Source organism: Lepisosteus oculatus, chromosome 11, assembly GCF_040954835.1.
Source record: "Lepisosteus oculatus isolate fLepOcu1 chromosome 11, fLepOcu1.hap2, whole genome shotgun sequence".
Taxonomy (NCBI): domain Eukaryota; kingdom Metazoa; phylum Chordata; class Actinopteri; order Semionotiformes; family Lepisosteidae; genus Lepisosteus; species Lepisosteus oculatus.
Window position 1 is genome coordinate 25,260,988 of NC_090706.1, and position 27,927 is coordinate 25,288,914.

The 27,927-nt window shown below is 36.2% G+C and overlaps 1 protein-coding gene across 3 annotated transcripts in view; it reads right to left on the minus strand.

Moving 5' to 3' along the window:
• The window catches only part of kctd16b (potassium channel tetramerization domain containing 16b), a 123,163-nt gene extending 95,699 nt beyond the window's left edge, over positions 1–27,464 (minus strand). For 2 of the 3 annotated variants that reach the window (XM_069195954.1, XM_006631798.3), the window contains exon 1: positions 25,612–27,464. In XM_069195954.1, the coding sequence (XP_069052055.1) occupies positions 25,612–26,455 (844 nt within the window). In that variant the 5' untranslated portion in view covers positions 26,456–27,464. Of the gene's footprint in view, positions 1–23,472; positions 23,541–25,611 lie in introns of all 3 variants that reach the window. The other variant, XM_015349629.2, reaches the window with a different exon arrangement.
• Positions 27,465–27,927: the final 463 nt, after the last annotated feature.

A 27,927-nucleotide genomic window follows, 5' to 3' on the forward strand; every position in this document is an offset into this window, starting at 1 on the left:
CCCACAGCCAGTTGCCAGAGCAATGAAATGTCGCTGGAGCTAATCATTTGTGGAGAAAAGTGTCACCACAGTGAACTGTCTTGGCACAAAACATCGCACGACAAGCTGTATTGCTGCAAAATATCCCTGCCTCCAAGCAGGAGATGTGTCACTCCTCTTGGAGGATGCTTTGGAGCCTGCAACATGTCCAAAGATGAATGGCTTCATAGGTTGGGTGTGCGACAGAATGTGGGACAGGTTTATAGAGAGCGTATATTATGGACCTAGAGGTCTGAGAAGTCACTGCCTGCTACAACCCTGTGTGCTGAATTTTGTAGTTTCCTCTGCCTGGTTTAGAAAAAAAGAGGAGCACTGATTAGCTGTGTAATGAGACTCAGCTGTCAGAGGAGGGGTTAGACTTTGTGGTTTTGAAAGTGATTTGGAAGATTAACCTTGTGCTGTGAAGACTAGACACATATTTGTGGGGCTTGTTCTCCTGTAGTAGATAACATTATACAATTGAAAGACGCCAGACAGTACTAACATGGCATCCCCAGACCATCACAGGTAGTTCAGAGGAATGAGTTCCATGTATTGAGACCGATAGCGTTTGCTGTGGAATTGTACGACTTAAGCATTTTGACAGGTCTTAACAAAGCACTCTAATGCTCTCTCTTCACCCTCTTGTAAATGTTTTTTTTTTGAGGGATTCATGATTATAATGTAAAATCATATACCAGGGACACCTCCTGTGAAGTCGCATGAACAATTATACACCAGAAGGGATTCTGTTCAGCTGCATCTCCTGCATTTTCTTCTTTGGCTGTCTAATATTACAAAAAGCCAGAGGCTACAAATTTTCCCACCACTGGTCAAACAAGTGAGTGGGGTGGGGGGAGGGTGGTACCAACCTAGAACAGCTGTCAGCCCAGCCTAATTTCCCTTGTACAACACACAAGTTACTGTCATGAGCCAAAGACGTCAAAGAAACAATTGGCAAATTGGGAAGGTATAAAACAAAAGATGCAAATAAGATGAAAAAAACAGCACGTTTTGTTAAACCCCTCAGTATAGCACACTGTCCTGACGTGCTTGCAACAGAAAGAGGAATGGAAGCCTCTGATAATTTGAACCAGCTAACCTGTTATTTCTGATAAAAAAGTTTGAAAGTCTGCTGTTATGTTCATCTGCCAAGAAAGTATATCATGCTTTAATGTGCTAAATCCATGAATGGCGGAAAGCAGACTCAGGAACACACTTTGTCTCCTCGGAAATTAAATCAGAGTCCAATTTCTTGTCCCTTTACAGTAAAAGGAGAAGTGTCTTCCAAGCACGGAAGAGCTCAGACTCTAAGAATCACTTTCAAATGGATTCTGGGGTCTTCTGGGGACTTCTCATGCACACCAGGCCATTTCCAATAATAAGATCATGAACATTTTAAGGTTTTTCATGTAAATGAGCACTACCAAATGAGAGCTTTTAGTTTTCAGTTTCAGTGTAATGTGTCAACTGACATTTTCAGATTGACAGGGGAAAGCTTTTAAAGACTGCAGGGAAATTCAGTCTCTCCTAATGATAATATTTGTGGTATTTGTTCAAGCTATTTTGTAATGCAATACATATATTAAATCTAGGCACTAACAATATTTTAATTTTAGCAATATGCAGGCTTTTTTTAATCCATATTTATGTGTTTAGAACTATTTTATTCTCACTTATTGATGTGGATTAATATCCAACCTCAATAAATTAAATAAAACACTTGCACACATACAAAATTAAAATAATAATGTCACAATAAAACATGTAACTCTTTACCTACAGTAGATATTAGTACAAGAAAAGGCCTTCATTCTCAGAAGTAATTGTTCTGCAACTCTGCAACAATCTCTGTGTGGATTTCTTGCAGTAGGGTGCAACAACTATAGATTGTTGCAGTATGAAAAAAAACTGTATTTAAAAAAGGTTTATTAAAGCTTTCAGAATCATTTGCTTACAGTGAAGAACTTACACCACCTTTTTCTCTACAATAAATAAAATGCCACTTACTTTCCAAACAAATCCCAAACAAAAACAAATCAGGTCTAAATTCTTTACGTGCATTAACAAATGTTTTTCCATAAATGTTTGCTTTCACATTATGAAAACGGGGTGAAATTTTGGAGTACATTTCTGGAGGAAATCATTTTGCCAATCCCTGTTTATTGTGGACTTCTGGATATATGCCTGCTGTACATCCTACCTATTTGTGCATCTATTCATGTGGCATGTTGCAGAGCTTAGCAATACTGTTGTGTGCAAACAAGACAATTTTGATCAGGCATGGGCTGTCAGTATGGGTATTGATTGTTGTGTTTGTTGTATGTCTCTTGGGAGATTTGCACAAAACTCCCTTCTGTGAGTGAAAACTGTGAAAAGAGTTCTTTAATGCTCAGAAAGCCATGAAGTCAGGCAGTTCATCTTTCATTATCTCTACCATTAACTTAGGGTCTGACTGGAAAAGTAACCAGGTTATTTGAGATTCCATTTGATTACATTCTTCACAGTGTGCCCATGTCCTCTCAGTCTACCCAGAACAGGTTTTTGGTTTAGCAACTTAATACAGAAAACCATTTTCTTCTGGAAATGCATAAATTACTTCTTAAGTTGTAATTTTATGCATGCATGCATCAAAAGTGATGAGCCCAGCAGCTGTTTAAAGGGCAAATACAAACTATCGTAATGATGTGTAGGAGGAGAAAAAAAGTAGGAAAATGGCATGCTGCCTTATTAAAGATAGGTTCTGACATTCTGATGTCAGTCTAACATGGCTTTTTTATTTCTTTTGCAATTTGTAGTTTTCGATTCATTGTTGAATAAGAAAGAAAGCTTTTTACAGGGCTGGATACTGTATATCCCCTTTATATTTTGCAGTGTCGGAGAACTTAGAACTGTGGCTCTTTGTATCTTGACTGATCCCCCGTGTCCACACATAAGCTTCCAAGTAGCAGAAGAGTCATTAATGCAGAGCACATTTCGTATTACTATTCATAATTCAGATGCAGTCAATAATATTGATTTCAAGATACCACCTGAAAACATATACCAAACCTCCTTGCTCACATGAGTGTTAGGGTTGACCCACATACAGTATCTAACTAACAAGGGGGAAATGCGCAGATTAGGGCATGTGTACATGTTGGTTTGCACAAAGGGCTCTAGCTTCACTGATGAACTTAGATGTGCACACAGCTATGTATGTCCCCATCCAACCCCCTCATACTTGACATAAGAAACTGACATCATAAATTAACTTTAGCACTGCACCATTTTAGGCAACAAGATGACTTGATGTGAAAATTTGCAGAAATTTGATTGTGCAACGCGAACCATCACCCTGAGCCAGCCTTCTTTACTGCGCAGAACAGAACACACTGCAAAAATATATTTTGCTTGCCTGGTGGTGTGCAACAACTCTAGCATTTTGGTAGATACGTAGTTAGGCCTTACAATTGCCAAAACACCATAGTAAAGAAGGTTATTTTTAATCTTGGTCAAAAGCGACAGACAGAATAAATGTACTGAGGCAAATTTAGCCACATTCCATGCTGGCTATAGAAAAACACTCCAGAGAGGTTTATCTCAAAGTACAGAATAAAAAAATATGCTCTTTTTTCCAAAGTATTAAACCCTATTCTGTTTTAGAAAATCTACTCTCTGCTCTCTGTTGTACTAAAGGAACATTGATGCATGAATGAATACTTATCTCAGCAGTAACACATTCATCTTTGAGAAACAGGCAGTAGTTTTTGTGTGACAAAAGAAATCAGAACATTTTAACAGAATCTACAGATTCTGCAGAATCAGTGACATTTTTTACCAATTTATTTTTAGCTTCATAATGCAAAAAACCCTCCTGTTATAACATATTAATTATTGCTCTTTTTATTGACATAACAATGAATAAAATGCTGATTCCGCACATTTCAGGATTCGTGGAAGGATATGGCTGTTCAGTGCTCACAAATTCTGACACTGAGCTGTGAAGTGGAACTGTGATTAGCGGGCAGTATGTAAATAAGAAAATCGTATTAATTAATGTTTTGGGTAGGTTCTGCAGTGAAATTTGTGAGAATTTTAGTTAGCAACTTTTCAGTCTTTTTTATGTACATTTATATTGCTCTTGAACAATTTTGTGTCCTGTTTGCAGACATACAGTACATGTAATAATACAAAGGTAAGGTTATGAAATTGTTGGCAGGCAGAAAAATACAGCAAAAAAATGAGGAAAAGGTAGTTGTCAAACTTACAAAGACATAAGTTTCATTATTAAGATATATTAGGTACATTTTTGTGATATATGGATCTGAAAAGCTGATTTAAGTTTGTCAGGCAGTTGGGTATAAGCTGGACTGACAGGCTTAGCGCAATACGAAAATTGAATGTCAATCATCTCCCCACAATGCAAATAGACACGAACAAGAAATCCAAGAGCAGGCATCCTTTTGAAACTACTGATTAATATTACTTCTCAGGCTCCTTTGGTATAAGCTCATTTCTTCATGGTGTACAAAATCAATTGGTGCAATGTGGTCTCTTAGGAAACCATCTTTGCCGATAAGTTTAAATGAGCACCGCAGTGTTCTACAGGGTATCAGAAGATTAATTAAATTGCCAAAATGAATTAAACCCAGGACGTGTTTAACTCAGGAGTTCTTAATGGTAGTTTATTAAATTACTGTTGCATTCCTATGGTGTTCTTAAATGTCTGTGACATCCTGTTTGACACTGAGTTATGAAATATAAAGAGCAATTTGAAAAAAAAACATCTCATCGCAAACTCCATTAAAACTACAGGAATAAAAAGAATTATCAACGGCCTGGTTCTAGTGAACAAAAACATCTGAATGTATTCACACATATAAATAGTTTGATTATTGCGTGGTTAATTAATGTACGTGTTTTGTATGTTCTACAAGGAGCTCATGATTTTTTTTACACAGGACTAAATCCTTTCCTGTAAAGAACTTCTGTATTTGTCAAAGTGTGTTGGATGTGCTGAACAAAATATATATTTTTAAGAGTATGCTTAGAAACATATACAGTAGTCTTCAAATAATATAGCCCTGAACCCTTTTTCACTCTCGATTAATATATTAGTGTTGATCTTGAGTATGAAGCCTTTGACTTTTTGACCTTTCACTGGCAGGACTCAGTAAAATACAGGTGAAATTGTCACTAATTAGAAATCCGGTATGTGTGTTGCCCACACCGGGATAAAATTGTTTTTTTGAATACAAATCTGATTGTGATTGGTGATGATTCATGGACACACACATTTGATTATGGGGTCAGTAATTTTCAGCCTCACCCTTTCTAGTGTGGATGTCCTGTTTGCTTATAAAAAGCACAAAAGACAGTTTTCACCTTGGATTTTTACCGGGGCACATATTCAAAAAATTAAATATTAGAAATTAAAATGGAAGTTTTGGCTGGTGACCGCTTTTAAACAATGCACTCAATTTTAAAGAAAAACATTGCCTTTCTCAAGCTGAGCAAGACAGCTGTTTAATTGTGAACTACTATAAATCACTGAATTATTTACTTTTTAAAAATAATTTAAATAAGCGTAGTTCTTATATTGTATATTTACAGTATTCTAACATCAAATAATGTATTGTAATGTGTTCCTGTTTGTAAGAAGCTAAATGGTAAAATATGTAAGGGTAACAAACCTGAGGGTTATGCCTAAAGAAGGCCTTGGTTTTTCCCTGGTGGTTTGTACTGTTTACCGTAGTTACTAAATGTCTTACAAATGGGCTTTTCTTGCAAAAGGAAGCCTAGTAGTGCTGGAAAAAGTTGAGCCAATATTTTTTCCACCTGTCACGGATTGCTGGTGTAAAGTTGCATGAGTTACAGTACAGGTTTGAGGGTCAAAGGAAGTATTGAGCTAAATAAACAAAGTCATCAATAATTTAAAAGGCCTCCTTGTAATTAGTTAACATCACAATGTGTGAAGGCCTTTGCAGGGGTGGAGGGCAATTTATACTAGATAGTAATTACCATGGCAGAACTTTCAATGACCACTGCTGTGCAGAAAAATCATCTTGCAATTTGCAGATAGGTAATACTGGTTTGTTCTTTTTTTTTTTAAATTATGTCACTTTGTAGTTCGATAAGATCTCCAAAATCATTCCCTTCCAAACAAATATTGAGGTGGTGGCTAACTCAATATCTCAGCCTTTGCTGAGAACAGAGCAAATACTCCACCTATCTCTTTTTTATTTGTGTATTTGTGACTTTCTCTACAGTAAACCTATGCAGAAGAGTGTCATGTATCAGGATCAAACTGTTTAAACTCTAAATTTGTTAAGAAAAGACTAACTGCAGCAGGAAGCATTATAATAACTGTAGAAAGAATATGAAGGCAAAACGTCATAATGTATCATGCATATCACTCCAAATACAGATACAAAAAATATAATAGCAGATTATTATCAAAGGAGGATCCAACAGCTCATACTTTAAGTTTAATTTCCATAATAATACTTAAATTATGTTTATTAATTATATTATGCAATGAGGGATGCATAGTGACGCATTGGTTGGGATTGCTGCCTCGTAGTACTGGGGCCCTGGGTGCAGTTCCTGGGGTGCTATCTACTGTACATGGCATTTGGATGTTTTCCCTTTATCTGCATCTATTCTATTGCACCTACCGTATAATACTAAATGCCTACAATACTTTCTCAAGTATCATGAATTGCTCGTTCTTGAAGATATACATGAAACTTAAAATGTAAAAATCTGAGTGTCCCCCTGTTCTCGTGGTTTTCCTCCAGGTGCAAGTGGTTTCCTACCACAGTTCAAAGACATACTGGTAGATTTAATGGCTTGTGAGAAAGTTTGCCCTAGTGTGAGTGTGTGGCTGTGTCCGTGTGCCCTCTAATGGACTGGCATCCCATCCAGGGTGTACCCTGCCTTGTGCTTGTTGCTTTCCAGGATAGGCTCTGGCTCCCCTGCAACTCTGAATTGAATGAAGCTGTTTGAAAATGGATGGATGGATCATGCAATAATAAAATATTTACTGCAAGCTAGAAAGCAGGGTACAAGCCTGCTGTTTCTTTACTTGAAGAAAACCTGATAGATTATTTGCACATAAAATGCAAGCATCAGACAGACCTACATTAAATTTTCACCTTTTTGCCACGCTTTCCAAAACATTGATTTTTCCTGTCCAAAGCTTTAATGTTTCCAGAAACATTATTTGCATCTGTTAGACCTATGATACAAAATGCTTTGAGTACATTCTCAAGAATCATGAATTGCTAATTCTTGGAGCTGAACAGGAAACTGTAAAAATGCAAAAAATATGAGTTTGTCACTGAAGAATTAAGAGACATTAATTCAGAATAAAAGCTACTATCTGTATTAAACCATAACATAATTTAAATTAATGGGAACGGAAAAGTCATTCATACTTCACACCCTTCAACACTGGTTAATAATAAAGACATTCAAAGATGTATTCAGACATTCTGCATTGATGTGCAAAACAAAAATGACCTATAAAAAATGGAACATAAATGTATTTTTTCTTGCTTTTAAAACTGCACAATAATGACTCTTTTTGTCACTTCTGAGTTCTTGTTTGCTACAGGGACAGTAAAGCATTGCTACAAGATATTTTCACCATACTATGCTGTGCTAAAGTAACAGTTTACAGGCCCACAAAAGACCCTTATCACTTTGCATCTCAATTAATAATGTCCTCTTTTACTGTGAAATATTCAATTCCATTAAAAGGCTTATAAATCAAAGTTCACACCATGGAATCTTTCGTCATTTACCATGTATGTATTGCAAATCTACTTCTAAGCGGGGCTGTGCACTTTTCTAAACAGACGTAATGAAAACACTTGATCAGACAGATAACATTTAAAGGTCTGAACTAATGAGGGCTCATGCTAAGGTGTCTTTGAAGTTTCCCTTTGCCTTTGCCATCAAATCACGATGAAGTGATATGAAAGCTATTGCAACATCATAAGCATTTTCTTTCTGACTCTGCAGAAACCACAGCCTTTGCAAACAACATGCAGTATTTAACATTTTCTGAAGAGGCTGAGAATAGAAGTAAAATCCACTGCAGCCTTCTACTATCTGCCCTGCAAAGGTCTTCCTGGTTTCTGTAAAATTATCTTAATCATCTACCTAAACCCCTTTGGTATTCCTTATCCTTTCTGAGCTTTGATAAATTGTTTCATAACCTTTACTTACTGAAAACATAATGGAGAGCTTTCAATTCCCAGCCTTCAGAGATTTGCTTATCAACTGGAAATTTATGCTGCTAGGTTTAATTTGGTTATCTGCAGTTCCAGGTTTTATGGATATGCACAGGTGTTTCTTATGCAAGGATAGGTCAATGGACAAAGTGAATTTGTGCATTATCTACCAAAAATGTTTCACAGGAGGAAATAAGTGTTTTGCTAGTATAGTTCCTTTCCACACCCACACACTTCTGCTATCACTCCATAAGGAGATGGCTGTCCTGGTAATAAAACGGTATTGGTTAGCCTTGGAGCTATTCCTGCACTGCCCACTTGGGCAGGTTTCTGCAAAAGTGTGTGCTAGGAGGATGCCAAAAACATGCTCACTGATGAGCAGAAACAGATACTGTCTGTGAACACGCTGAAAGCAGAAGGCGATGCATTTTTGTCACCTATTATCACCACAGACAAAACGTGTTGGCTCAAACTGGAGAGTGAACGGGCAGCCATGAAAAATCAGAAGCCTGCACTCAGACTGAGTCCAGGTGTCAAGAAAGGGATGAAGACAATATTCCAGCACCACGACAAGAAGTCCTATCACCCATTTTAAGGTGGACTGTGAAACAGTCATAAGTGCCACACATCCTTTAAATGAAAGTGAACCATGCAAGTGGTCCCACAAGAGTGTTAAAAGGTCTTCCTCAACTGTGAAACATATTCAGTGGGTAATTCACAAATTCACTTTACTTCTCTAGGAATAATAACACCTGAAATGTAGGTGTATTTAAATGTTTATTGGCTGTTTTAATCACAGAAAATTTGGATCAACCTGCTTGTCTGAGGGCCCACCCCCTGTCCACAGGATGAGGAGGCTTGAACCCCCTGCAGAGTAAAGAGTGACCCAGGGAGATCTGCAGATGGGTTGGAGGAGGGATAAATGTGACATATACATACGTGAAGGAGAATTGGTTTATACTGTATATAGTATTCATATTTTTAATCTGAGGAAATAAAGTCAGGAATAATTACAATTTAGGACAAATAAGACCGATTGAACTTAACTGCTGTTATCCCTCCTGAACCTTCGTAGTAAACTCTATTTATTGACTCAGTTTTTTCAGTTTTTCATGATGGCGCAGATACAGTAGATATGTTTTTTCTAAAGGAGAGATCATTCAGATTAGAATTGTGTCCCAATTTCTCAGAGTTATTAAATCTCAGTTTAAAAAAAAAGGAATGGATGGTATAGAGACAAATTACAAATTTCAACTTAAGCACAAAATACTGTAAGTTACCATGTCGTCGCAAACCCCTGATCTCACCACGAGGAAAAGGGAGAGTTCCCACGAACTGTCACGAGTACCCGCTCGCTACTCCATGTAATAACTATTGTAATGCAATGTACAAGCAAATTAAGTAGAGGTTGTGCAGCAGATATTTTGCCACAGAAAGTTTCCAACATGTCCTGCATGCAGAGTTAACAAATAAGTCCCATTTATTGGCAAAACTGTCTCAAAGTCTAGAGCAATATTTCTATTGGATTGAAAGAGATAGTATTCACAAGCCTTCTTGTTTACAATGTAATAGAAACACTTCACGTTGTCTTGCCTTGAATTGCAGAATATGGCGCTACACATACCTGGAAATGTTGTCTGTTTTGTGATGTAAATTGGAGGTTTTGCAAGTTACTGTGTACATTTTACTTGTGGTTTGTGGTTTGAATTGCACTCATCAATGCTGAGTCTTTCTAACCCTGAAATATAAAAATAGCATCAAATTTCCCATTTAAATACATTGTACATATACATCTATCAGAAATTTGGATCCTTGTTGACTCTGGATTTGCATTGGCTAACCTATTTTGCCTGAGACCGATTTTCTTGTTACAGCAAGTCCTTGTCCTTAAGTCCTTGTTCTTAAAGCAAGGTGGCTCTGTGGCTAAGTATCTGCACCTGTGGCTTGAAGGCTGTCGGTTCGTATCCCCATATACTGTAAATGAATGACCTTTGCTCTGACCCCAAGCTTCTTTTCCTGTCTGTGGAGAGCAAGTTGGGGTATGTGAAAAGACAAATTCCTAATACAAAAAATTATATATGGCAAATAAAGTGATCTAAAAAAAATTACAGGAAGTGTTCTAAAAAAAACAATCCGTTCAGCAGTTTCTGGTAAAATATATTCATGAGCCGCTGGTTTCAAATTAAAAGTGATATTTGCTGGAAAGTGCAGCAGTATCATAATCTAAAATAGGTCTCCTTGAAAACAACAAAATACCGTACAAAATAAGGGAAAGGTGTGTATTTTATTGTGAGGCGTGGTGTATGGGATGGAGTTACAACACAGGGCTTCAGCTGAATCAAATATTTTATACGTTACTTTCTTATTGAAAGTACAGCTTCGGCTTCTCAGTAACAAAATGTATAAGAAAAATGAAAAGAGAAATGAAAGAACTTTTTCCACTTTGACATTTCTGAAATTTTGCAATTTTGAAGCTGAAAGAAAATCATCAGACCCATAGCATGGAATAATGGTAATACCAACATCCACAATATAATTCGGAACATACAGAATTAAAAAGAAACCACAGTTATAGATACCATTCTGCCAAGGCTGTGTCAGACAAGAAATACACCAGTTGTTGATGAAGGAAAAATGACCAGAGTTGTCAAGAAAAAGCCAGACACCACTTTCAGTAAAATTTCCTACAGCCTCCAGAGTGCAGGAGTGAAGGTTCAAAATTCTCATTTTGAGACAACAGAATTATAGAGCCTGTACTGCAAGATGTAAACCTCTGATCAACACCAAGAACAGAAAAGCCGGATTAGAATTTGTTTGGGCGTGAAAGATAAGCAAGGGAAGGTGTGCAACAATTTCATGAAAGGATGAGACCGAGATAAACCTCTACCAGGTTTGTGTGTGAATAAGCTAAAGTGTGGAGAATGAAAGGACCTGCAGATTCTCCAAATAGCACCACCACATCTGTATATTGTGTTGGATGTAACATCATGGCCTGGGATTGCATGGCCACCGCTGGAGCTGGTTCACTTGTCTTAACTAATGATGGGGCAGCAACAGAATTACATTTTTACAGAAACAGTTTTGTTAGCTTTTGTAGATTAAAGTGTTACATATTATATCCAAATAAGTATGCACTTTTAAGTGCTGAAGGAAAAAACGTAAAGTCAGAACAAGCAAAGAGAAGGTTAGATTTGGGTGGCATCAGCAAAGAATCTCAAATGATTACAGTAAGTTTGAAATTTTAACTTCATTGAGTTCTTGTCTCAAATATTGGCTTGAAAACGCAACAAAATAATGACTTTTCCACACTGAAATTTAAAGGAAATGTCTACTTAATGTCACTTGGAAAAACTGACTGGAATATTGGATATTTTTGTTGTCCTATGATCAAATATATGCATGGTCGGACACTAACATCAAGCAGGTGTTGTCAAAATTGCTTGACGTTAAGGCAAAAACATTTTGTTTGTTATTATTTTTACAGGGTTTGTATCATTTTTTGCTTCAGATATTTGCTTTCCTGGGAAAGAATGTGATTTAGCCTTAAGCTGTATCCTAATGTTAGCCAGGACTCACACTTAAATATAATAAAAAATCTAAATATTTAAAAAGCTTATCCAGTAAAAATGTCAACTCCCACTCATGTATTGCATTATGACTTTATAGAACACAAAAGAAAAGGGAAAATCTGTCTGATATCTTTTGAATAAAAGTAGGCTTATCTTAAGTGGAAAGCTCTTGGAATACAACAGTACTCAAATGGCAAATGACATGTATACAGTATATTATGCTTTAACAATATCAATTACATGCAGAAGGAGGTACTGTATATACACTTGATGCATATTAGTTTTTTAAAGAGTTTATGTAAAATGGAAATTTATTTTGCCATTGCTAATGCTGAAAAAAGTACTTTATATGCTTACCTATGGAATGGAGCAGTGCTCATTAGTGCCAAAGGAAACATTAAACTCTTTACTTTTCACTTATAAAGATTTCAGCACCAGAGAGGCAGTTTAAACTTAGAAAGAAAAGGAAGGTAACTCAATTAGAATGCACAGAGAATTTAAATCCCTACAATGTAACAAGTAATCTCTTCCAGGAATAGGAAACATACAGTAAAATAAATTAAGGTATGCAAGTCTTCAGCTGTTTAACAAATACAGCTTTTAATGAGTCAAACCGATAAATAGAAGTATTTTTTTTGTCCTGTAGCTAATTGTTTTCGTTTCATTTGAACTAATTAGCACAATTAGGTCATTTTTTCTACATTTTTGAAAACACAATATGAATCTACTTCAAATGTACTATTGTCTAATAGGAGGACACCCTCAATGGGACCCTCAATCTGTTGCACACACAATGACAAAGTAAAAACAACAATCATTCTAGCCAGCAAAGTGGTAGGTGAAAGGAAACTGGAGCCCCATAGAAACCCCATGTGAACACAGGGAGAACATGTCCCAGATTCAAATCCAGAATCTAACCCAGGACACTAGTGCTATTAACCAGGACAGCTCTGATGTTACAAACCATCAATGAAATGATCACAAAAAATTACAATATTAAATTTTTTACTCAATAGCAGTAAAGACCTTAAATCGCCCTTGATATAAAACTGATGTTTTAAATTATGTTTATGCCAAAAGCACATTGTTTGTACAGCATGTTGGTTTCATCTGATATACCAAAATTCAGTCTAACTTTATATCAGATATTAGTCAGACTTTAACATGTTTTCAGGGACTGCAGCCTGACAATGTTCCTTTAATGCTAAATTTATGGAAGATACTAAAGCTAGCATACATCAAACACGTTTCTTCTAGCAAAGACCATAATAATACCTGTTAGCTCATGAGCATGTTATACAGACCAATATGAGATTTCAGTATGTATAAAGATTGCAAAAACAACATTTTGATGGGAGTTAATAAAGAACTATTTAATGTAAGTCAAATGCTGACTTTGAAGTATCTTATTCTAGTTTAATGTTTATGTAAAATAAGGGCAGATTTTCCCATTTTGTATTATATGCTCAAAAAGGAAAGAAAAAATTCTGAGGTTGTACTGTAGGTCAGTCCAGTCCAGTACAAGCCACATACAGTAGATGCTCAAGTACAATATTTCATGACTAGACTAGGTTTCTAACAGTATCTATGTCTGTTGTTTATCTCCTCACTGATAAGTGGATATTTTATTTTAACTTTTTAACAAACGGGAATGTATAAGTTCTTGTAGCCTTTATAAGTCTAATGTAATGTTTTTACCACTGAAGCATATAAAGTAATGCAATTCATGTATTTTATTGCCCAAGGGAGCTGCAAAAGCCTACAGAAACCATTGCATTGCTTGATGTGAACATTTTAGGAAACCTATTTGCCTGTTGAGCACTGGCACATTTTCATCAATATTTTATAAAATAACCGCTAAAACTAAGTACAGTGTAACCTGGATCTCTGTACTGTAGATATTTAATACATTTTATGTGAAGGAATACATATAGAATTAACTTACAGTATAACATAAGATAAAAATCAAAGGGAAATACCTTTGAAACAACTGTATGTATTGCAAATTACAGGTGTCAATTTGTCCCAACATTAAACCTCCTTTTTTAAGTATTTATCAGTCACATCGCAAATACTGATAAAACAATACTAATGAAATAAGAACAAATTCCATTCAAATATTTATAATAATGTATACAAGTGAAAGGTTGCATTATAACACTCCCCTTTTACATTCTTAACCAATGTTTAAATGTTCAGAAAAGAAACATGAAATCCATTTAGTCAGACTACATCCAATCTAGAAATGAGATCCAGCAGAGAAAAAAGACAAGACCCCCTAATAAAAACTGCATACGTGAACACCAGAAATCAGCTTGGACCGGATTCGTTGGGAAATCAGCTCACTGTTGTATGCTGTCAGTCAGAATGCTACAATGAGTCTGAAAGAGCAGTATGGGAGGAGGGCAGTCATGTACAGTTTATTTACCTAGCAGGAGATGGAACATTGCCCTGTTGGAAACATACGGGGCTGTCACAATCTGAAAGTCAGAGCAGAAGGCAGACCATCATAATACACTTGGCTTTTGAAATGTTCCCTGCAATAGTCATTTCTGCAATCTTAGTCTTGGGGATATGAAGTGGATGCATCTGAAAGTGGAATTTCTATTATATATTTCAGATAACTATGGCCATGGTAGTTTTTTTGTTCTCCAAATTAGAAACGGTGAATCCTGACTGATGGCATGTGTGGAATCACAGAGAAGATCACAACTCAGTGACCTAACCTCCAGTCTCATTTATTTTGTTTCACCTTTGAACTTTTAGAGATCTTTGTCCTACTTTTCAAATGCAAATTTTATTAGTCTCAGTAAATGGTTTTGTTAAGCAAAAGATCGGGAGGAAGTCAGATTGTAACACCACACACCTGCTCTCTTACATATAAACAATTGCCTCCTTCCACCCCATCTTCACCCTTGCAACAGGCTCCCTGTTTCATTCCTCACAAGTGAGGTGGGTTTTTTAGTCCTAACCTTACAGTCTTGAATGTCATTTGCTCAGCCAGGCAAGATAAAACCAGATTCTTAAATATTAAGTATGTTATCGGTTTATATTCATCATCACATCGTAATTAGAATTTGACCAAATCACTGAAACAGCATTTGTGGCACTTACAGCCTGCTATCAAATGTTGTGTGACACTCCTACCTTCTGATTGATTATGACAGGCAGCATTCTAACTTCTAAATGTCACAAGGGAGACAGGAAATCAGTACGGACTATTGAAAAATTGACCAAAGCTAGACAGTTCTGAGATTCCCAGCTATTCTGATGGCAGGATTTGGCTCTGAATCTTCTTAAGCTTTGACAGGCTACTTGCAATGAAACAGTGTAGAAACCTACCTTAAAGAGTTTAAACTATTCACAGCATACCTTAACTATGAAGCTTTGAAATGTCAATGCAGTGGACTTCTTCAGAATAAACAGTGAAACCTGAAGCAGGGGGCACAAGTGGAACCTTGAGAACAAGAGGCACTTATTTGGACAAAAGGTTGTGGGAGTATGAAACAAGTTATCCTGCCATGCTGTTGAAGCTGATACCCTGGCTTCCTTCAGAAAACAGCTGGATTCCTGGTTCAATAAGCTACTAACTACCAAATGGACTTGATAAGGCAAATGGACTCTTCTGCTTTACAACCATTTTTATGTCCTTATAGATTTATTGTTAATAACTAATAAGTAAAAAAATTGCAGTTTATTACTTTTAAGAAAACATTTTTTCTCTGAGTTTGATATTCGTCCTTCTCTTTAACTTGTGTTTCACATGGTGCTGAAAAAGTCCCACACTGAGGTTATCATAGGCTCTATTCCTCAGGACTGCCACTCAAAAGCATGTACTTCTAAAGAAATCCCCATAAAATGTGAAAAACTGAATTCCACTGATGCTTCTTGTCCTTTTATTTCTACCTCACACAACTGTTTTGATCAAGTGTCCGTCTTAATGGTACTAGAAACGAAACCCCTGTAGAGCCACTCAAAGAATCAAACAAGCAGACACTTTTTATTTCAAAGAAAGCTTAGCCACAGTTGCACATGTGCTTAAACCTGACCTGAGAAACCTTTGAAGGAACCTGAACTATTAAAATCGACAAGACGCTTTCAGAAATACCGCAGAATGTGTTCAATGTGGAAGATCATAAAAAAGAAAACCTTTGAGTCAATAAGAAAGCTAAAGACACAGTTGTTGTCATACTGTGTGCTATATTTTTCATTATTATGCTGCCTTTAGTCTATAAATTTCCTGCTTTCCTTAAATTGTGATTATCAAAGAATTTCAATGGCTAACTGGGGAGAAAAAGGGTTATGTGGAATTCTGCCAAGCTTTTTCTCATAGCTCTTGGGCTAGAGAGAGAAATCCACTTCTTTAAGCTGAATTTGTTAGGCTGGTTTAATTCAAAATTTCTTAATGATTCACAATGTGGCAACAATAGACAACATTTGGTACAGTGGGCTTCAAGGCCTAGTAGCTTGGCAAGCTGCTCCTTACACTATAGCTGGGTTAAAAGACAGTGAATTATCCTCACTATCTTTGTGCATTAGCATAAAGATGCTAAGCAGGTTAAACATTCACCTATTGTACAGTATGTTTGTATATATTGAAACAGGCAAAATCTAGACATTTCTTACACAGATGCTTTTCACACGATTATGTTGAAACATTTGAAAAGTTTAAGATAGGCATAGTGCCAGCACAGAAATGCACTTCCAAACGACAGCCTTTATTTCTACGCTGCCATTGTGAACATGAGCTCATCTTTCCATCTTTCCTGTGACAATTCATAACAGGAAAACCAGACCCCTATACCAATTCCCTCCAGCCAAGTCCGATACAGGTTGTTTAGTATGGCTGCAGTGCAGCACTGAAATAGAAATCTACATTTATGACAGCTTTGATGTTCACTCATACATGCATTCATATGTGTCCTGGGTCACTAAGTCTGTTGAAGTACTCTTTTCATTATACGCACAGACTCACTGTAAGCTGTGAGCCATTTTCATGCTTCAGTTGACACCAGGAATGAAACATTTCCAATCTAGAATACTGGCAATCCTAAAATGTCTTAAAATATGCTTAATTCTTCCCTTTCCGCTTCTTGGGCTTCAAACAAGAAGCACTGAGTGCAGCTAATGGCTACATGTTATGCATTGCAGTGGAGGAATGGCTCCAAGTGTTGTTACTGCTATTTTGACCTACTGTAGAACCTTATCAAATGTGCTCTCCATTTTATTATGTGAAAGAGGTGCTCCAAACCTTATTTAATGTTCTCATCAGCTTTAATACTCTCATACAGTACATTTTTGTATGTATTTTAATACTCAGTGTGTAAGGTATACAAGGTACAGTTGATACTGTATATATAATTCTGGTTCCTTCAACATTATTATGACCATAACACTACAACATGATAGCAATCCGCATAGAGTACTGGAAAATAATACCTAAAAGTTAAAACATTTAAGTTAAATAACTGATGCAAGTTGATAGATATTGTCATTTATCTACTTTCAACTGCTTCACAGGCAGACACAGAGACTCAACTTATGTCCAGATATTGCACTGCTGTTGCACATGCAATCATTCTGTTCCAGAATACAGTCTTTGGCACAGACAGGAGAGATATTTGTGTCAGAAGTGACAGTTTTAAACCCATTTGAGATGAGACTGTAAAGGTAAAAGTCACCCCCCAAGTCTGCTAGTATGTTTTCAGCATGTTCATCTGATGAAAGGTTCATCCTCATTTGACTTCATTAAATTAGCATTTTAATTTTTCATTAGCTCTAAATGACCTACCTACAAATCTTAAGAAAGAAGGCACTGGGAAAGTATTGTTACCTCTTAGTTATCTGAAATATGCAAAAACAAGTATAGGTACAAATACAATGGCAGCTTCTTGTTTGAAGCTCCCACGTTTTTCATTTTTATTTTTTTTTAAATCAATGAAATGGATTCTTTGAAACATTCAATATGAACATAAATATAATGCATGCCTGAACTGTGCCCTTTCTCTGCTACTACATCTGCAATGAACCAATGCTGACCCTTACAGAAATGAATTTATGAGCGTCTCCAAACAGGGGCAGCTAAGGTCGCAGATCCCATGTGGAAGAATTTCAGGCCTCTATGAATCGCAATGTGTATCTTCTTAACATATTTCTAAATGTAATCACCTAGACATACAGTAAGAGGACAGCTATGCTGTCCGTCCACCTTGTAGATTTAAATCGAAAGTTTTAAAAACCTGCTTCTGTTTTACAGATTATTTCAGGAAGTTTGTTTTGTTCTGTACCCCCATTCTAGCTGTTATAATTCATCTGTGTGAGGCAGACGCACATTAACAGGAGCCTTCAGGCAGTCTTATCGCAACCTCCATTATGTTGACAAGAGAGATTGCCTAACACAGCTCTGGCCACAAATATACAGTGCCTTTTTTTTTCTTCCTGATTTCGCTGGCATTGTTCAAACTCCATTAGGAGCACAAATCATTCAATTCAGAAGCATAATGAAAATTGCACATTTAAATAAACTTCTGAAACTGTGCAGGGAATATAATCTCTTTCTGGGCACATTTCATTTTGCCTAGGTCCATTGCACAGGTTCCTATAAACGATAATGTGGAAAGCTCGCTCCTTTCTCATGCAGAATTCAATATTGTGTTCTCTCTTGCAGTGAAGGAGAAACAAAAACAATGCAAGTTTTGGCATAATGTAACTTAACAAAATGGCATACATCATCAATAGACAATATACAGCATGAGCAACCTTGCTAGGCCAGTCCATTCATTGTAAAATAGCTTCTTATTCTCATTTTATCCAACAGAAAAGGCGAATAAGTGGTTTCTTTACAGAGCATAAAAACATTTTTTTTTATAACAGGGCATAAAAAAGTTTTAATGTAATAACACAGTATGCACAAAATGAATTTGCTCTTTTGGATTAATACAAATGTTCAGTTTTTGCACATTTTGTTCACATGTTATTTCAGGCATCCCGATAGCTGGCAACATCTCGCTTTTTTAACCTTGGTCTGAAGCTCTTACCAACAAATGTGTGGGTGGGCTGATATATCCATGCATTTGAGACTGTGAAAAGATCTATTAAGACACAAAGATCGAGTATATAATGAATGCAACGGGTCCTCTAATTATTTCAGGGCATTAGATGTGTTCTAATAATCTGATATTGATTGTCATTTTGATTTCCTGGTTGGATATCAGAGTGGATGATATTTAGAAATATTGGCCGCCTTTTTTTATAATTATGAGGCATTGTGGCATGCACATTAGCTAGTGTTCAATATAGCATTGATCTTCCCTTTGCAAAAATAAAATTGCTGCTTTCCAGTTGTTGAACCTAAGTTAAAAACGTTTCCCGTCTTTCACTAGTACCATTTCCCAATGCTTTTTACATTATAATATACTATACTTGTATGATTTCACACTTCTGGAAATTTCGTAATTTGTTTTCTGGCATTTTTTTGGGAGTGTTTTATCTGTTCTCCTTCATTGCAAGAGGACTCAAGTGCCTCGGGGGAGCTGTACTTTTCAAAACAAAAGGCCAGTTCTGATGAATTACTAAAATTATGGCCTGCAATCAGATTTATTGATTGAGAAAGGCCACTCTTGTCTTCCCTGTCAGATTATCAAGTGTCATAAAAATGCAGCCTTAATAGTGCCCTGGGTAATACACTGGGTGGTAGGTGGAAGCACTAATCCTCCTTATGAAACTATTTACTGTAGGTTTACATCATATTGACTTTTCTATCTTGTTTCAGATTTTTTTCAGAAGTGAGGCTATTTGCAGATTTCTGCTCTGTGAACCAGATGGATTATATGAGCTGCAGCCTGGAGTACAGCTGGGATTCGTCACTGCTCAATTGCTTTAATGTATTTTTAAGTTAAAAATAGTAGATATATTCATATAGAAAAGTAGTGAATACTGTTTATTTATTAAATTACTTCTAGTGTGTTTTCTCTTTCATTTCCCAGTAGACTAATGTCAGTTTCTACCACATTTTCATGCAATACACAATTGTGCCCTGTTGATTCTTTTCAGTTTTAGTCAGTGCCCTATCTGACAATACCTACAGCTGTGAGTTCCACACGTTCTGCAATGAGTCAGCCTGACATTTCTTGTCTTTGCAGTTAATATAAACACAGTATGGTGACACCTTTAATTAAGATTTGGAAAATGACCTTGTATAAATGATACAATTCTCATCCCATTAGCACTATTTAATACATTAGCAGCACCTTTTATGAATGTAAACACTCAGAAATGTGTTAAGTTAGACTGGTTAAACAAGTCAGGTTCATGCACATTGCAATTAAATCACTAATACCCACTGAAGATCAATCCTCTAACAGTGTTAATCTATAATGCTTAAACTACAGAGTCATCTTTAGTTTGTTCTGACTAGCAAAGCTAAGAGCATGATATACAGTAGGTGAGCTTCTTACTAAGAAAAAAGGAGATGTTTTGGCACAAGATGATGACATGATTTACAGTGTCTTAGCTGTACACTGGAGTGAGTCCTCTGACTGTCACACTGAATGATTAATTATCAATCATTATAGCTATGAAACAAATTGGTAAATAACTGTGCCTTCCGGGAGATGTAGCCCATGCACCAGCAGTGAGGACTCACTGAAGCCTGTAAAAAGCAACTGGTACTCTGCACCAGAGGTAAAGATCGCCTGGCAGTAGGCAAAGCAGCTGAATAGAGAGGGAAAAAGAATTTGTCACTCTGTTCACCAACTTAATTGTATGTCTAAAAGCTCAGAAAGCCTGATCTTTTTTAAGTACAAAGTTAACCACAATGTTATATGGATCACATACATAAATATTTAGAAATGATGCCAATATAAGCTCATTTTTTGCTTATTTTTGTCATGAAGGTAATTTTATAGTTAAATCATAGGTTCAAATGCTTTGTCAGTTCCATATAATTAAAACTCATGTTAGAGTTAATTACCAATGTATCTCTAAGAGGTTTCTTTTTTGAAGGTTTGGAATCTGGTTGTAACTTAGATTCATTTTATTTTGAAATGATGGGAAAAATAAAGATTTTGGTTTGATTTGGAGTTTTGCATTAAAAATCATTAAAAGCCATTAAATTGAATTACAGTCCGACAGAACACCATAATAGGTGGCCTTCAGTGTTTTCAAGAGAGCAGTCTGAGTCAAAACGTATCCATTAGGCTTTTATAGTACAGCTTCCTGCCTAAAGCTGAGGACTGGAAGATCTTATCAGAGCAGATGGAACTATGAATGGTGATTCCTGCAAAGCAAACTAAATTATGCAATTCTAACTGGATGGATGACAATGTGGCTAAATGTTATTTCATAAACTGAAAAAGAACAGCAAAATACTAACTATTCTGCATATGCAGGAAGGAATAGGGAAATGTGTTTGAAATTGATGTCCCATCTCAAATATCATGGTGCATTTATGCATTGTTTTCCCTTTACTTTGACATGGTTTCACAATGTTTGCAACATGACAATACTCTGTGATTTACTAGGAATTAATTGTGCTGTCTACACTTTGCTCTGATTTTACCATATTTCAACCATTTATGCTGGGGTGTGCAATCTTGGTCCTAGGGGGCAAGTGTGTCTGCAGGTTTTCATTACTATTCAGCTCAGAAATAGCAAAACCAGCTGGTAACTGGTTTAACTGGACACAATCAAAAGCTTCTCCCAGCTCTTCAGGTGCTTCTACTTTAAGGAAACCAAGAATCAAAAGAACCAAGATTGAACGCCCCTAATTTATACACTGCTTTTTGATTAATTTTTCAAATATATTTCCATATATAAGAAAAGAAAGAAAATGAGCTAAATTACTAGACAAAATCATTGGAAGAACTTTAAACCCTGCTATGGAGTATAAAGATAATTATTCATAATTAATATGTCATTTGTGTGCATTAGCTGACATTCAGCATGTAGTATCTATAGCTGTGTGAATGCTTTCCTGTAGTTAAAAAAACTAAGTATAACCATGAAAATTCAGTGTTTGTCATGTTTATTAATAATAAACCATTGCTGATTTTCATCCGAATTCTAGCTAACTGATTTCTGGCATAATTTAGAACCAAGGTCCAATGAAGCAATGTAAGATTTGATGTTTTTTCCACCTTCTTAATAGAATTCTGGAGCAATAATCACCAAGTGGTTTAAAATCTCTGAACATGATATAAAAACTTACAAACTGGTGAGTTTTATATTATGTTAAAGGGGATCATTAAAAATGGGTTGCTTAGCATCAAAATCATCAGTTGCTAAGCATTTGACATACACTTTATTCAACAATTGATTTTAAACAATACAGCAACTGTAGTTTTTTTAACAGATCATTCATTTTGTGTACAGTTATTTCATCCTAAGAGGGCAATGTTACTCTCACTCCATATTCCAAATTTGTGTTGCTCAGGTCTCACTCAGAATTCCTTCACTATCCACTGGGACTCACAGCCAAAGCCACAGGCTCAAATCTTTTATTTTTCAGTGTGAAGCATGCATCCTAGGAAGGAAACTTTGCATTCACAGAATAACACATATGGTTTATATTTGTGCCTGGTTTTTTTATCTGTTGTCCATCATTCGCACAAATATTCACCCCTAAATTGGTGTCAGTAAGGTCACAAAGAGTGCATAATTAAAAAAATAACATGTGAACTAAGTAATTAACAAACCATATGCCTGCTCCATCTCTAGTCCTCAAAAAAGCCTTGACCCACCAACTGTATTTTCTTTAGGTTTTCCAAGGGGAGGTATTTTGAATCACCAACAAAGTGCTTTTTAATTGGCCATATGGCGCTATATCTCTCTCATGTGAGACACCAAAGAGGAAATGAAGAACTAATGATGAGGGGCACTCATGGCCAAACTTTGTCATCAGTCTCAGCAAAACACTAACTGGAACACCAAAATATGCAGGAGAGAGTTTTAAACTGAAGTTGTTCAAGTGTCTCGCATCCTAGTTTTCAATCAATCTTATATATGTTATCAAGTTACTATAACAATTTAATAATAATATTATTTAATTTCTGTGTAAGAGAATATGTAGTGTTGTGCATGATTATGATCATGGAAAGGAAAATGGAAGGAAGTGCAATAACAAGTTAAAAATGAAGAAACCAAACATTTATCTTTCTCAGACTCATAACATTTGCTTATATTCCCAAACTTAAAGAAGTCTTAGAGCGATGCATGAAGTAAGGCATCATGTAGACAGAAGTTAAGGAAAAAAAATTGTCTTTTTAAGGATATGACTTTTATTGATTTTTTATTTGAACATGTCTGTATGTTTAAATGTTTGAAATGGGGCTTGAAAAGAAACAATGTAAATTTGGAAATGTACATACATCTTTTTTACATCTTTGTTTATACAGTTGCTTGGAAATTTACATATTGTGAAGGAACTTATGTTCCCAACAAAAGGAATTACAATTTTATGCAGAAACAGTGAGTCATTTTTCAAATCTAACGTTTTTCATGGTACCTTTTCAGAAGTAATTGAAAATGAATTTTTATGAAGCTCTTTTTTGTAGTTAGGAGATCAAATTGTTAAGGAGATCAAGTTGTATTAGGCACAAATAAAACTCAAATTATATTTGCATCCTTACAAAAGTAGTCTCATATCGAAATTACATATACTGTACCTGTAGACTGCTGATTCTGCAAAGTTCAGACTCTGCAACTAAAGAAACCTTCCGAATTATCTCCAATACTGCAATAGAAATATAATTTGCTATTACATATTGATGTACATGTTATTATTATGCATTACAAAGCTTTTTAAATGTTGATTATGAGGATATTAAATAAAGCAGGTAAAGCAAAATATATATTAAGTACTTTGTTGTGTCCAAAGATAAAACATATTTTAAAAAGAGAAGAAACTGATGGAAAACCTATAAAGAAAATTACATTGTTGTTATAAATGGTGTTGGTGGACAAGCAGATGGTACCCTGTGGACTAGATCATCTAAAAAAAATATTCCAGTATGACAGAAGGTCACTGGTGCTATAGGAGGCCCCATCTTTCAGAAGAGGGCCCTGCCTAACACAGAAAATGTTAAAGGTCCCCTGACACTTTTATTATTAACAGAGATGTTAACCTCAGGATCATGGCCAAAGCCAGTACAGGTTAATAAAATATGGCCTGTTCAGGTTCTTTCAGCCTCAAATCAAATTAAATTCTGTTTTCTGACCATTTATGCCCTTCAACAATGGCCCAGATGTTACACTGCTGACCAAAACCAGGAGGATGTGCCCCAGAACAGTATAGGTGTGTTATTTTAGAAGTGCCCTTATTCTGACATCTTTATCTTCTTAGTTATGATAAAAAGCAACACAACCACTGTGTATATTGTATTGAGCATCTGACACAATACTTCAGACAATGTGTCCCGTTTGATCTCCATAGGGTTTCATATGGTTATACTGCAGGAATTTCTCAAGAGAGAATATACTGTAATCCTTGTGAGAAGCTTGTATAGACCTTGGCAGAAAACTGCATTTTTTAATTTGAAATCATAAATGTGACCTTTTCTAATTAAATGACTTCTATAATTGATATTACTGCCATGTAGTCTTAACCAAGGCCACATACAATTACATTTTACCATACTGTGCCTAGATGGCCTTTTTTTTCCTAATTGAGTTTTAAAAAAAAATGTTTCCACACGATTATCTGTGTTTCATTTCCATTGCTTTTTGACAGGAGAGTTCAAGCAACCAACAAATGATCTAGACTCACAATAGTTAGTGTCAGTACTTTGTTGAACCATAAAAAATTATGAGAGCTATTAAAAATCTCATAATGCTGCCTAGTAGTCCTGAAATAAGATGAGAAAAAGGCTGAAGCAACCAATCTAAATGGCAGCTGTGACAGCACTATTTAGAGAGGGGTGCTTCATAATGACTGTCGGTACGCAAAATTAGAAAAAAATGAAAATTGACACTTTGAAACAAATGTAAAGAGAAATTAGGATGACAAAAAAGGAAATTCATTTTTATTGTTTTTCAAGACGATCATTAAACACTGCTTAAAACTCAGAATCTCTTCACGAAGAACCATGGCAAACACACAAAATTTGTATATTTCATCTACAATACAGTTGTGTTGTGGCTCAAGAAACACTAGTTCTTCCAGACAATCACTACATTATAATACGGAATTAGTTTTTAAATGGTATCCTTTAACTGTTCTGTGAACATATTTCCATGAACAAAGCCAGCTTCAGTAATCTGAAATATAGATTCTCTTGTTCCTTCATACAGTTTAATAATATTTCTAAACGATGTATGAATATATCAGATATTCAGTACTAGATTTACTGTAATCTGTATTAAAGCACTCATGAATTAAAGTTAGAAACATATTATTCTCTCAGATGTAATCCCCAATTCATAACCATAGGAGAAAGACATTCATTTCCAGCTAACTTGCTTACATACTAAATAAGGGTTCTGAGCTTGGCTTGTCCGTTTCTTACATACAATATTTTCATATAAGCTACTGGAACGATTTTCAAGTTGTAGAACTCAGTATCAAGTACAATGACTAAAACAAGTGTGACTCCTAGCGGTGGCTCTTTAAAAAATCGGTTTTCATTTTAAACTATAAAGAACGCAAAAATTTGAGCAGGAAATTTACAAATCAAGAAAATTCGTAAAAAGAGTTCGTGGATTTTGCCCGGCTTGAGACGCAAGTAGTTTCATAGAATTCAAGACACAATTAAACCAATCGGCACACAAGCAAATCTGCACATGAAAGTCAGAATAACTGGACTTACGGTAGAAGACATATTCTGTGTAGCTGGACCAGATCTTGTCATCTGTGTATTGATTGACAAAGGATGCTGTCACCGACGAATTGCAGGCCACCATCTGGAATCCATACTCTGACAGCATGTCAAAAGCTCTCTCAAGGTGTTTGAACTTGAGATAAAACCGGGACGTGTATCTCTCTGGGGGTCTGTCTGGGTCCCTGCTCTCATTCAAAGTGTCCCCAAACACTTCTTTAGCTAAGGAAATCCTCCCGCATATCAAGATTCTCGGCACCCTTCTGAACTTGGCATCAGTCTGACTCTCCCTGCCCATTGTACATGACCCTCTGTACCCCACAGTGATGAACCCATATTTCCTGTCGGATGGTACTAATGATGATGGCGGACATATCCTTTGATCGCTCCCTTGGGATGCTTCTTCGAAATCACTATGAAAAAGGTCGTCCGGACTTTGCTTCAGGTCATCGGGGGTCAAAATTTTGACCAACTCGGGCAGCTGAAAGTATTCCGCCTCCCTCTTTAGTCTGCCTTTTTCTGGGAAGTGGTCAGGCAGGACGACTTGTTTGTCTCTAAGATAGTCTAACACGTACCGAAATAAAAACCCATCTCTGTCGATGAAGTACCGTCCCTTCGTGTCCCGTGCCAAGTCGTTTGAAGGATCCTTTTTAGGCGAGAAAATTTTGCCCAGTAGAGAATTAGGTATGCTAGTTAGGGTGGAATGACGAGTGAAATAAACTTGGCCACCCACATTTAGCTCTACAACATCGGGAAAAGAATTCTGAACAGATCCTTGCTCTTTGGTTTGCGGGTAAGTCCTACAGTTCCCACTCAAAGCCATTGTTTCAGTCATGCACACGAAAATCTTCGAGCCGTTGTCTGTACAGTAATACTTGACTAGAGGAGAGCTTTCCAAAAATATCGGTATTAGTGATTATCAAGCCAGAACATCACTAATAAGGAAAGAAACTACTTCACAAGCTGTTACAGCACTGGGTGAAAAAAAAAATCTTAGAGCCGTAAAATAAAAATAGCAACACATTCACTTCCCAAAGTGTTTCTGGGTAGTTGATGCAAGCATTGGTACAGCTAGATTAATCTCGTTTGATTCATTAAAAAAGAATGAAGGAGTAGAATTTCCAACAGATAACGTATGTTTTATTGGATATGTATAAATGCTTATAACGAATAAATTATTATGCATTTAAAATGCAAGGTATCCGTTTCTAGAATCTCCCCTAGGAGCATTCAAACTAGTTAAAAACGGGGATGGAGGAGGGGAATAACTCGGTAAGATTCCTCAGTCCGATATTAAAATGTAAACAGGCTATAGGTCGATAACTTCAAAAGCGCAGTATTTTTAGATTACTATGTTTCAGAGGCGACGACAGCTGAAGATATATCTTAAGATAAAGTAAATCCTCACCTCGGTCAGTGAAATAATATGTGGTTTCACATATTTCCTTATTTCTAAACACGTTATGTTATAAGTTCACAGCAACTTCATAGTCCTTGGGGCTGGGTAGAACACAACACTGGCGGTATTTCCAACTTATTTGGCGTGATGAGTGATTTGGTTAATCTTTCTGTGGTCCTTAGTAACTTCAGAAAAATTCCACTAATATGACGCAGTTCCACATGGAATTCCACCTTGATCGCCGAAATTTCGCCTCAATTCGATCTATCCGCAGTCAGAAGCTCAATCGGATCTAAAGCTGCTGTTGTGCGCTGGTGGCTGCACTGATGAAATTGGCTACTGTGTGCGCGCCTCTGTCTGAACTGCCCGAGCCGAGTGTGGAGATGCGATGATGCTCTGGGTGCCTTCAGAGCAGGGTGGTACCGAGTAAAAACGGTTGAGCTGATGTTGCTTCAGCAGTGCAGGGAGAAACCATCCTGGGGAATAAACTCTTACATCATCTTAAAGGAAAATGCTGTCTAAAATTGCCTTACCTCATCGTGTTTTTATTTAGGAAAACGTTCATTTCCATATTTCACCACATCCTACATGAATTAATTAAAAACTAATCTGAATGAATTATCGCGAATGCTGTAAATTAATGACAAATTAATTAATACTTCTGTGAATTTAATTATGTGTTCTCATTGCGTATCTTTACAATAATACATGATGAATCTATCATTTTGACTTAATGCTACAGTATCTTAAAAATAGCCTATGACCAGGGGAGATTAAAGTTACACTCGTTGACTACCGCTCTCTAACATTTTAATCTAATTATTTAAACAATATAATTATTTCGCATTCGTTACAGTTATTTTTTTATTCTTTAGCTAAATTAATAAGTGCTTTGGTGATGGTCCTGA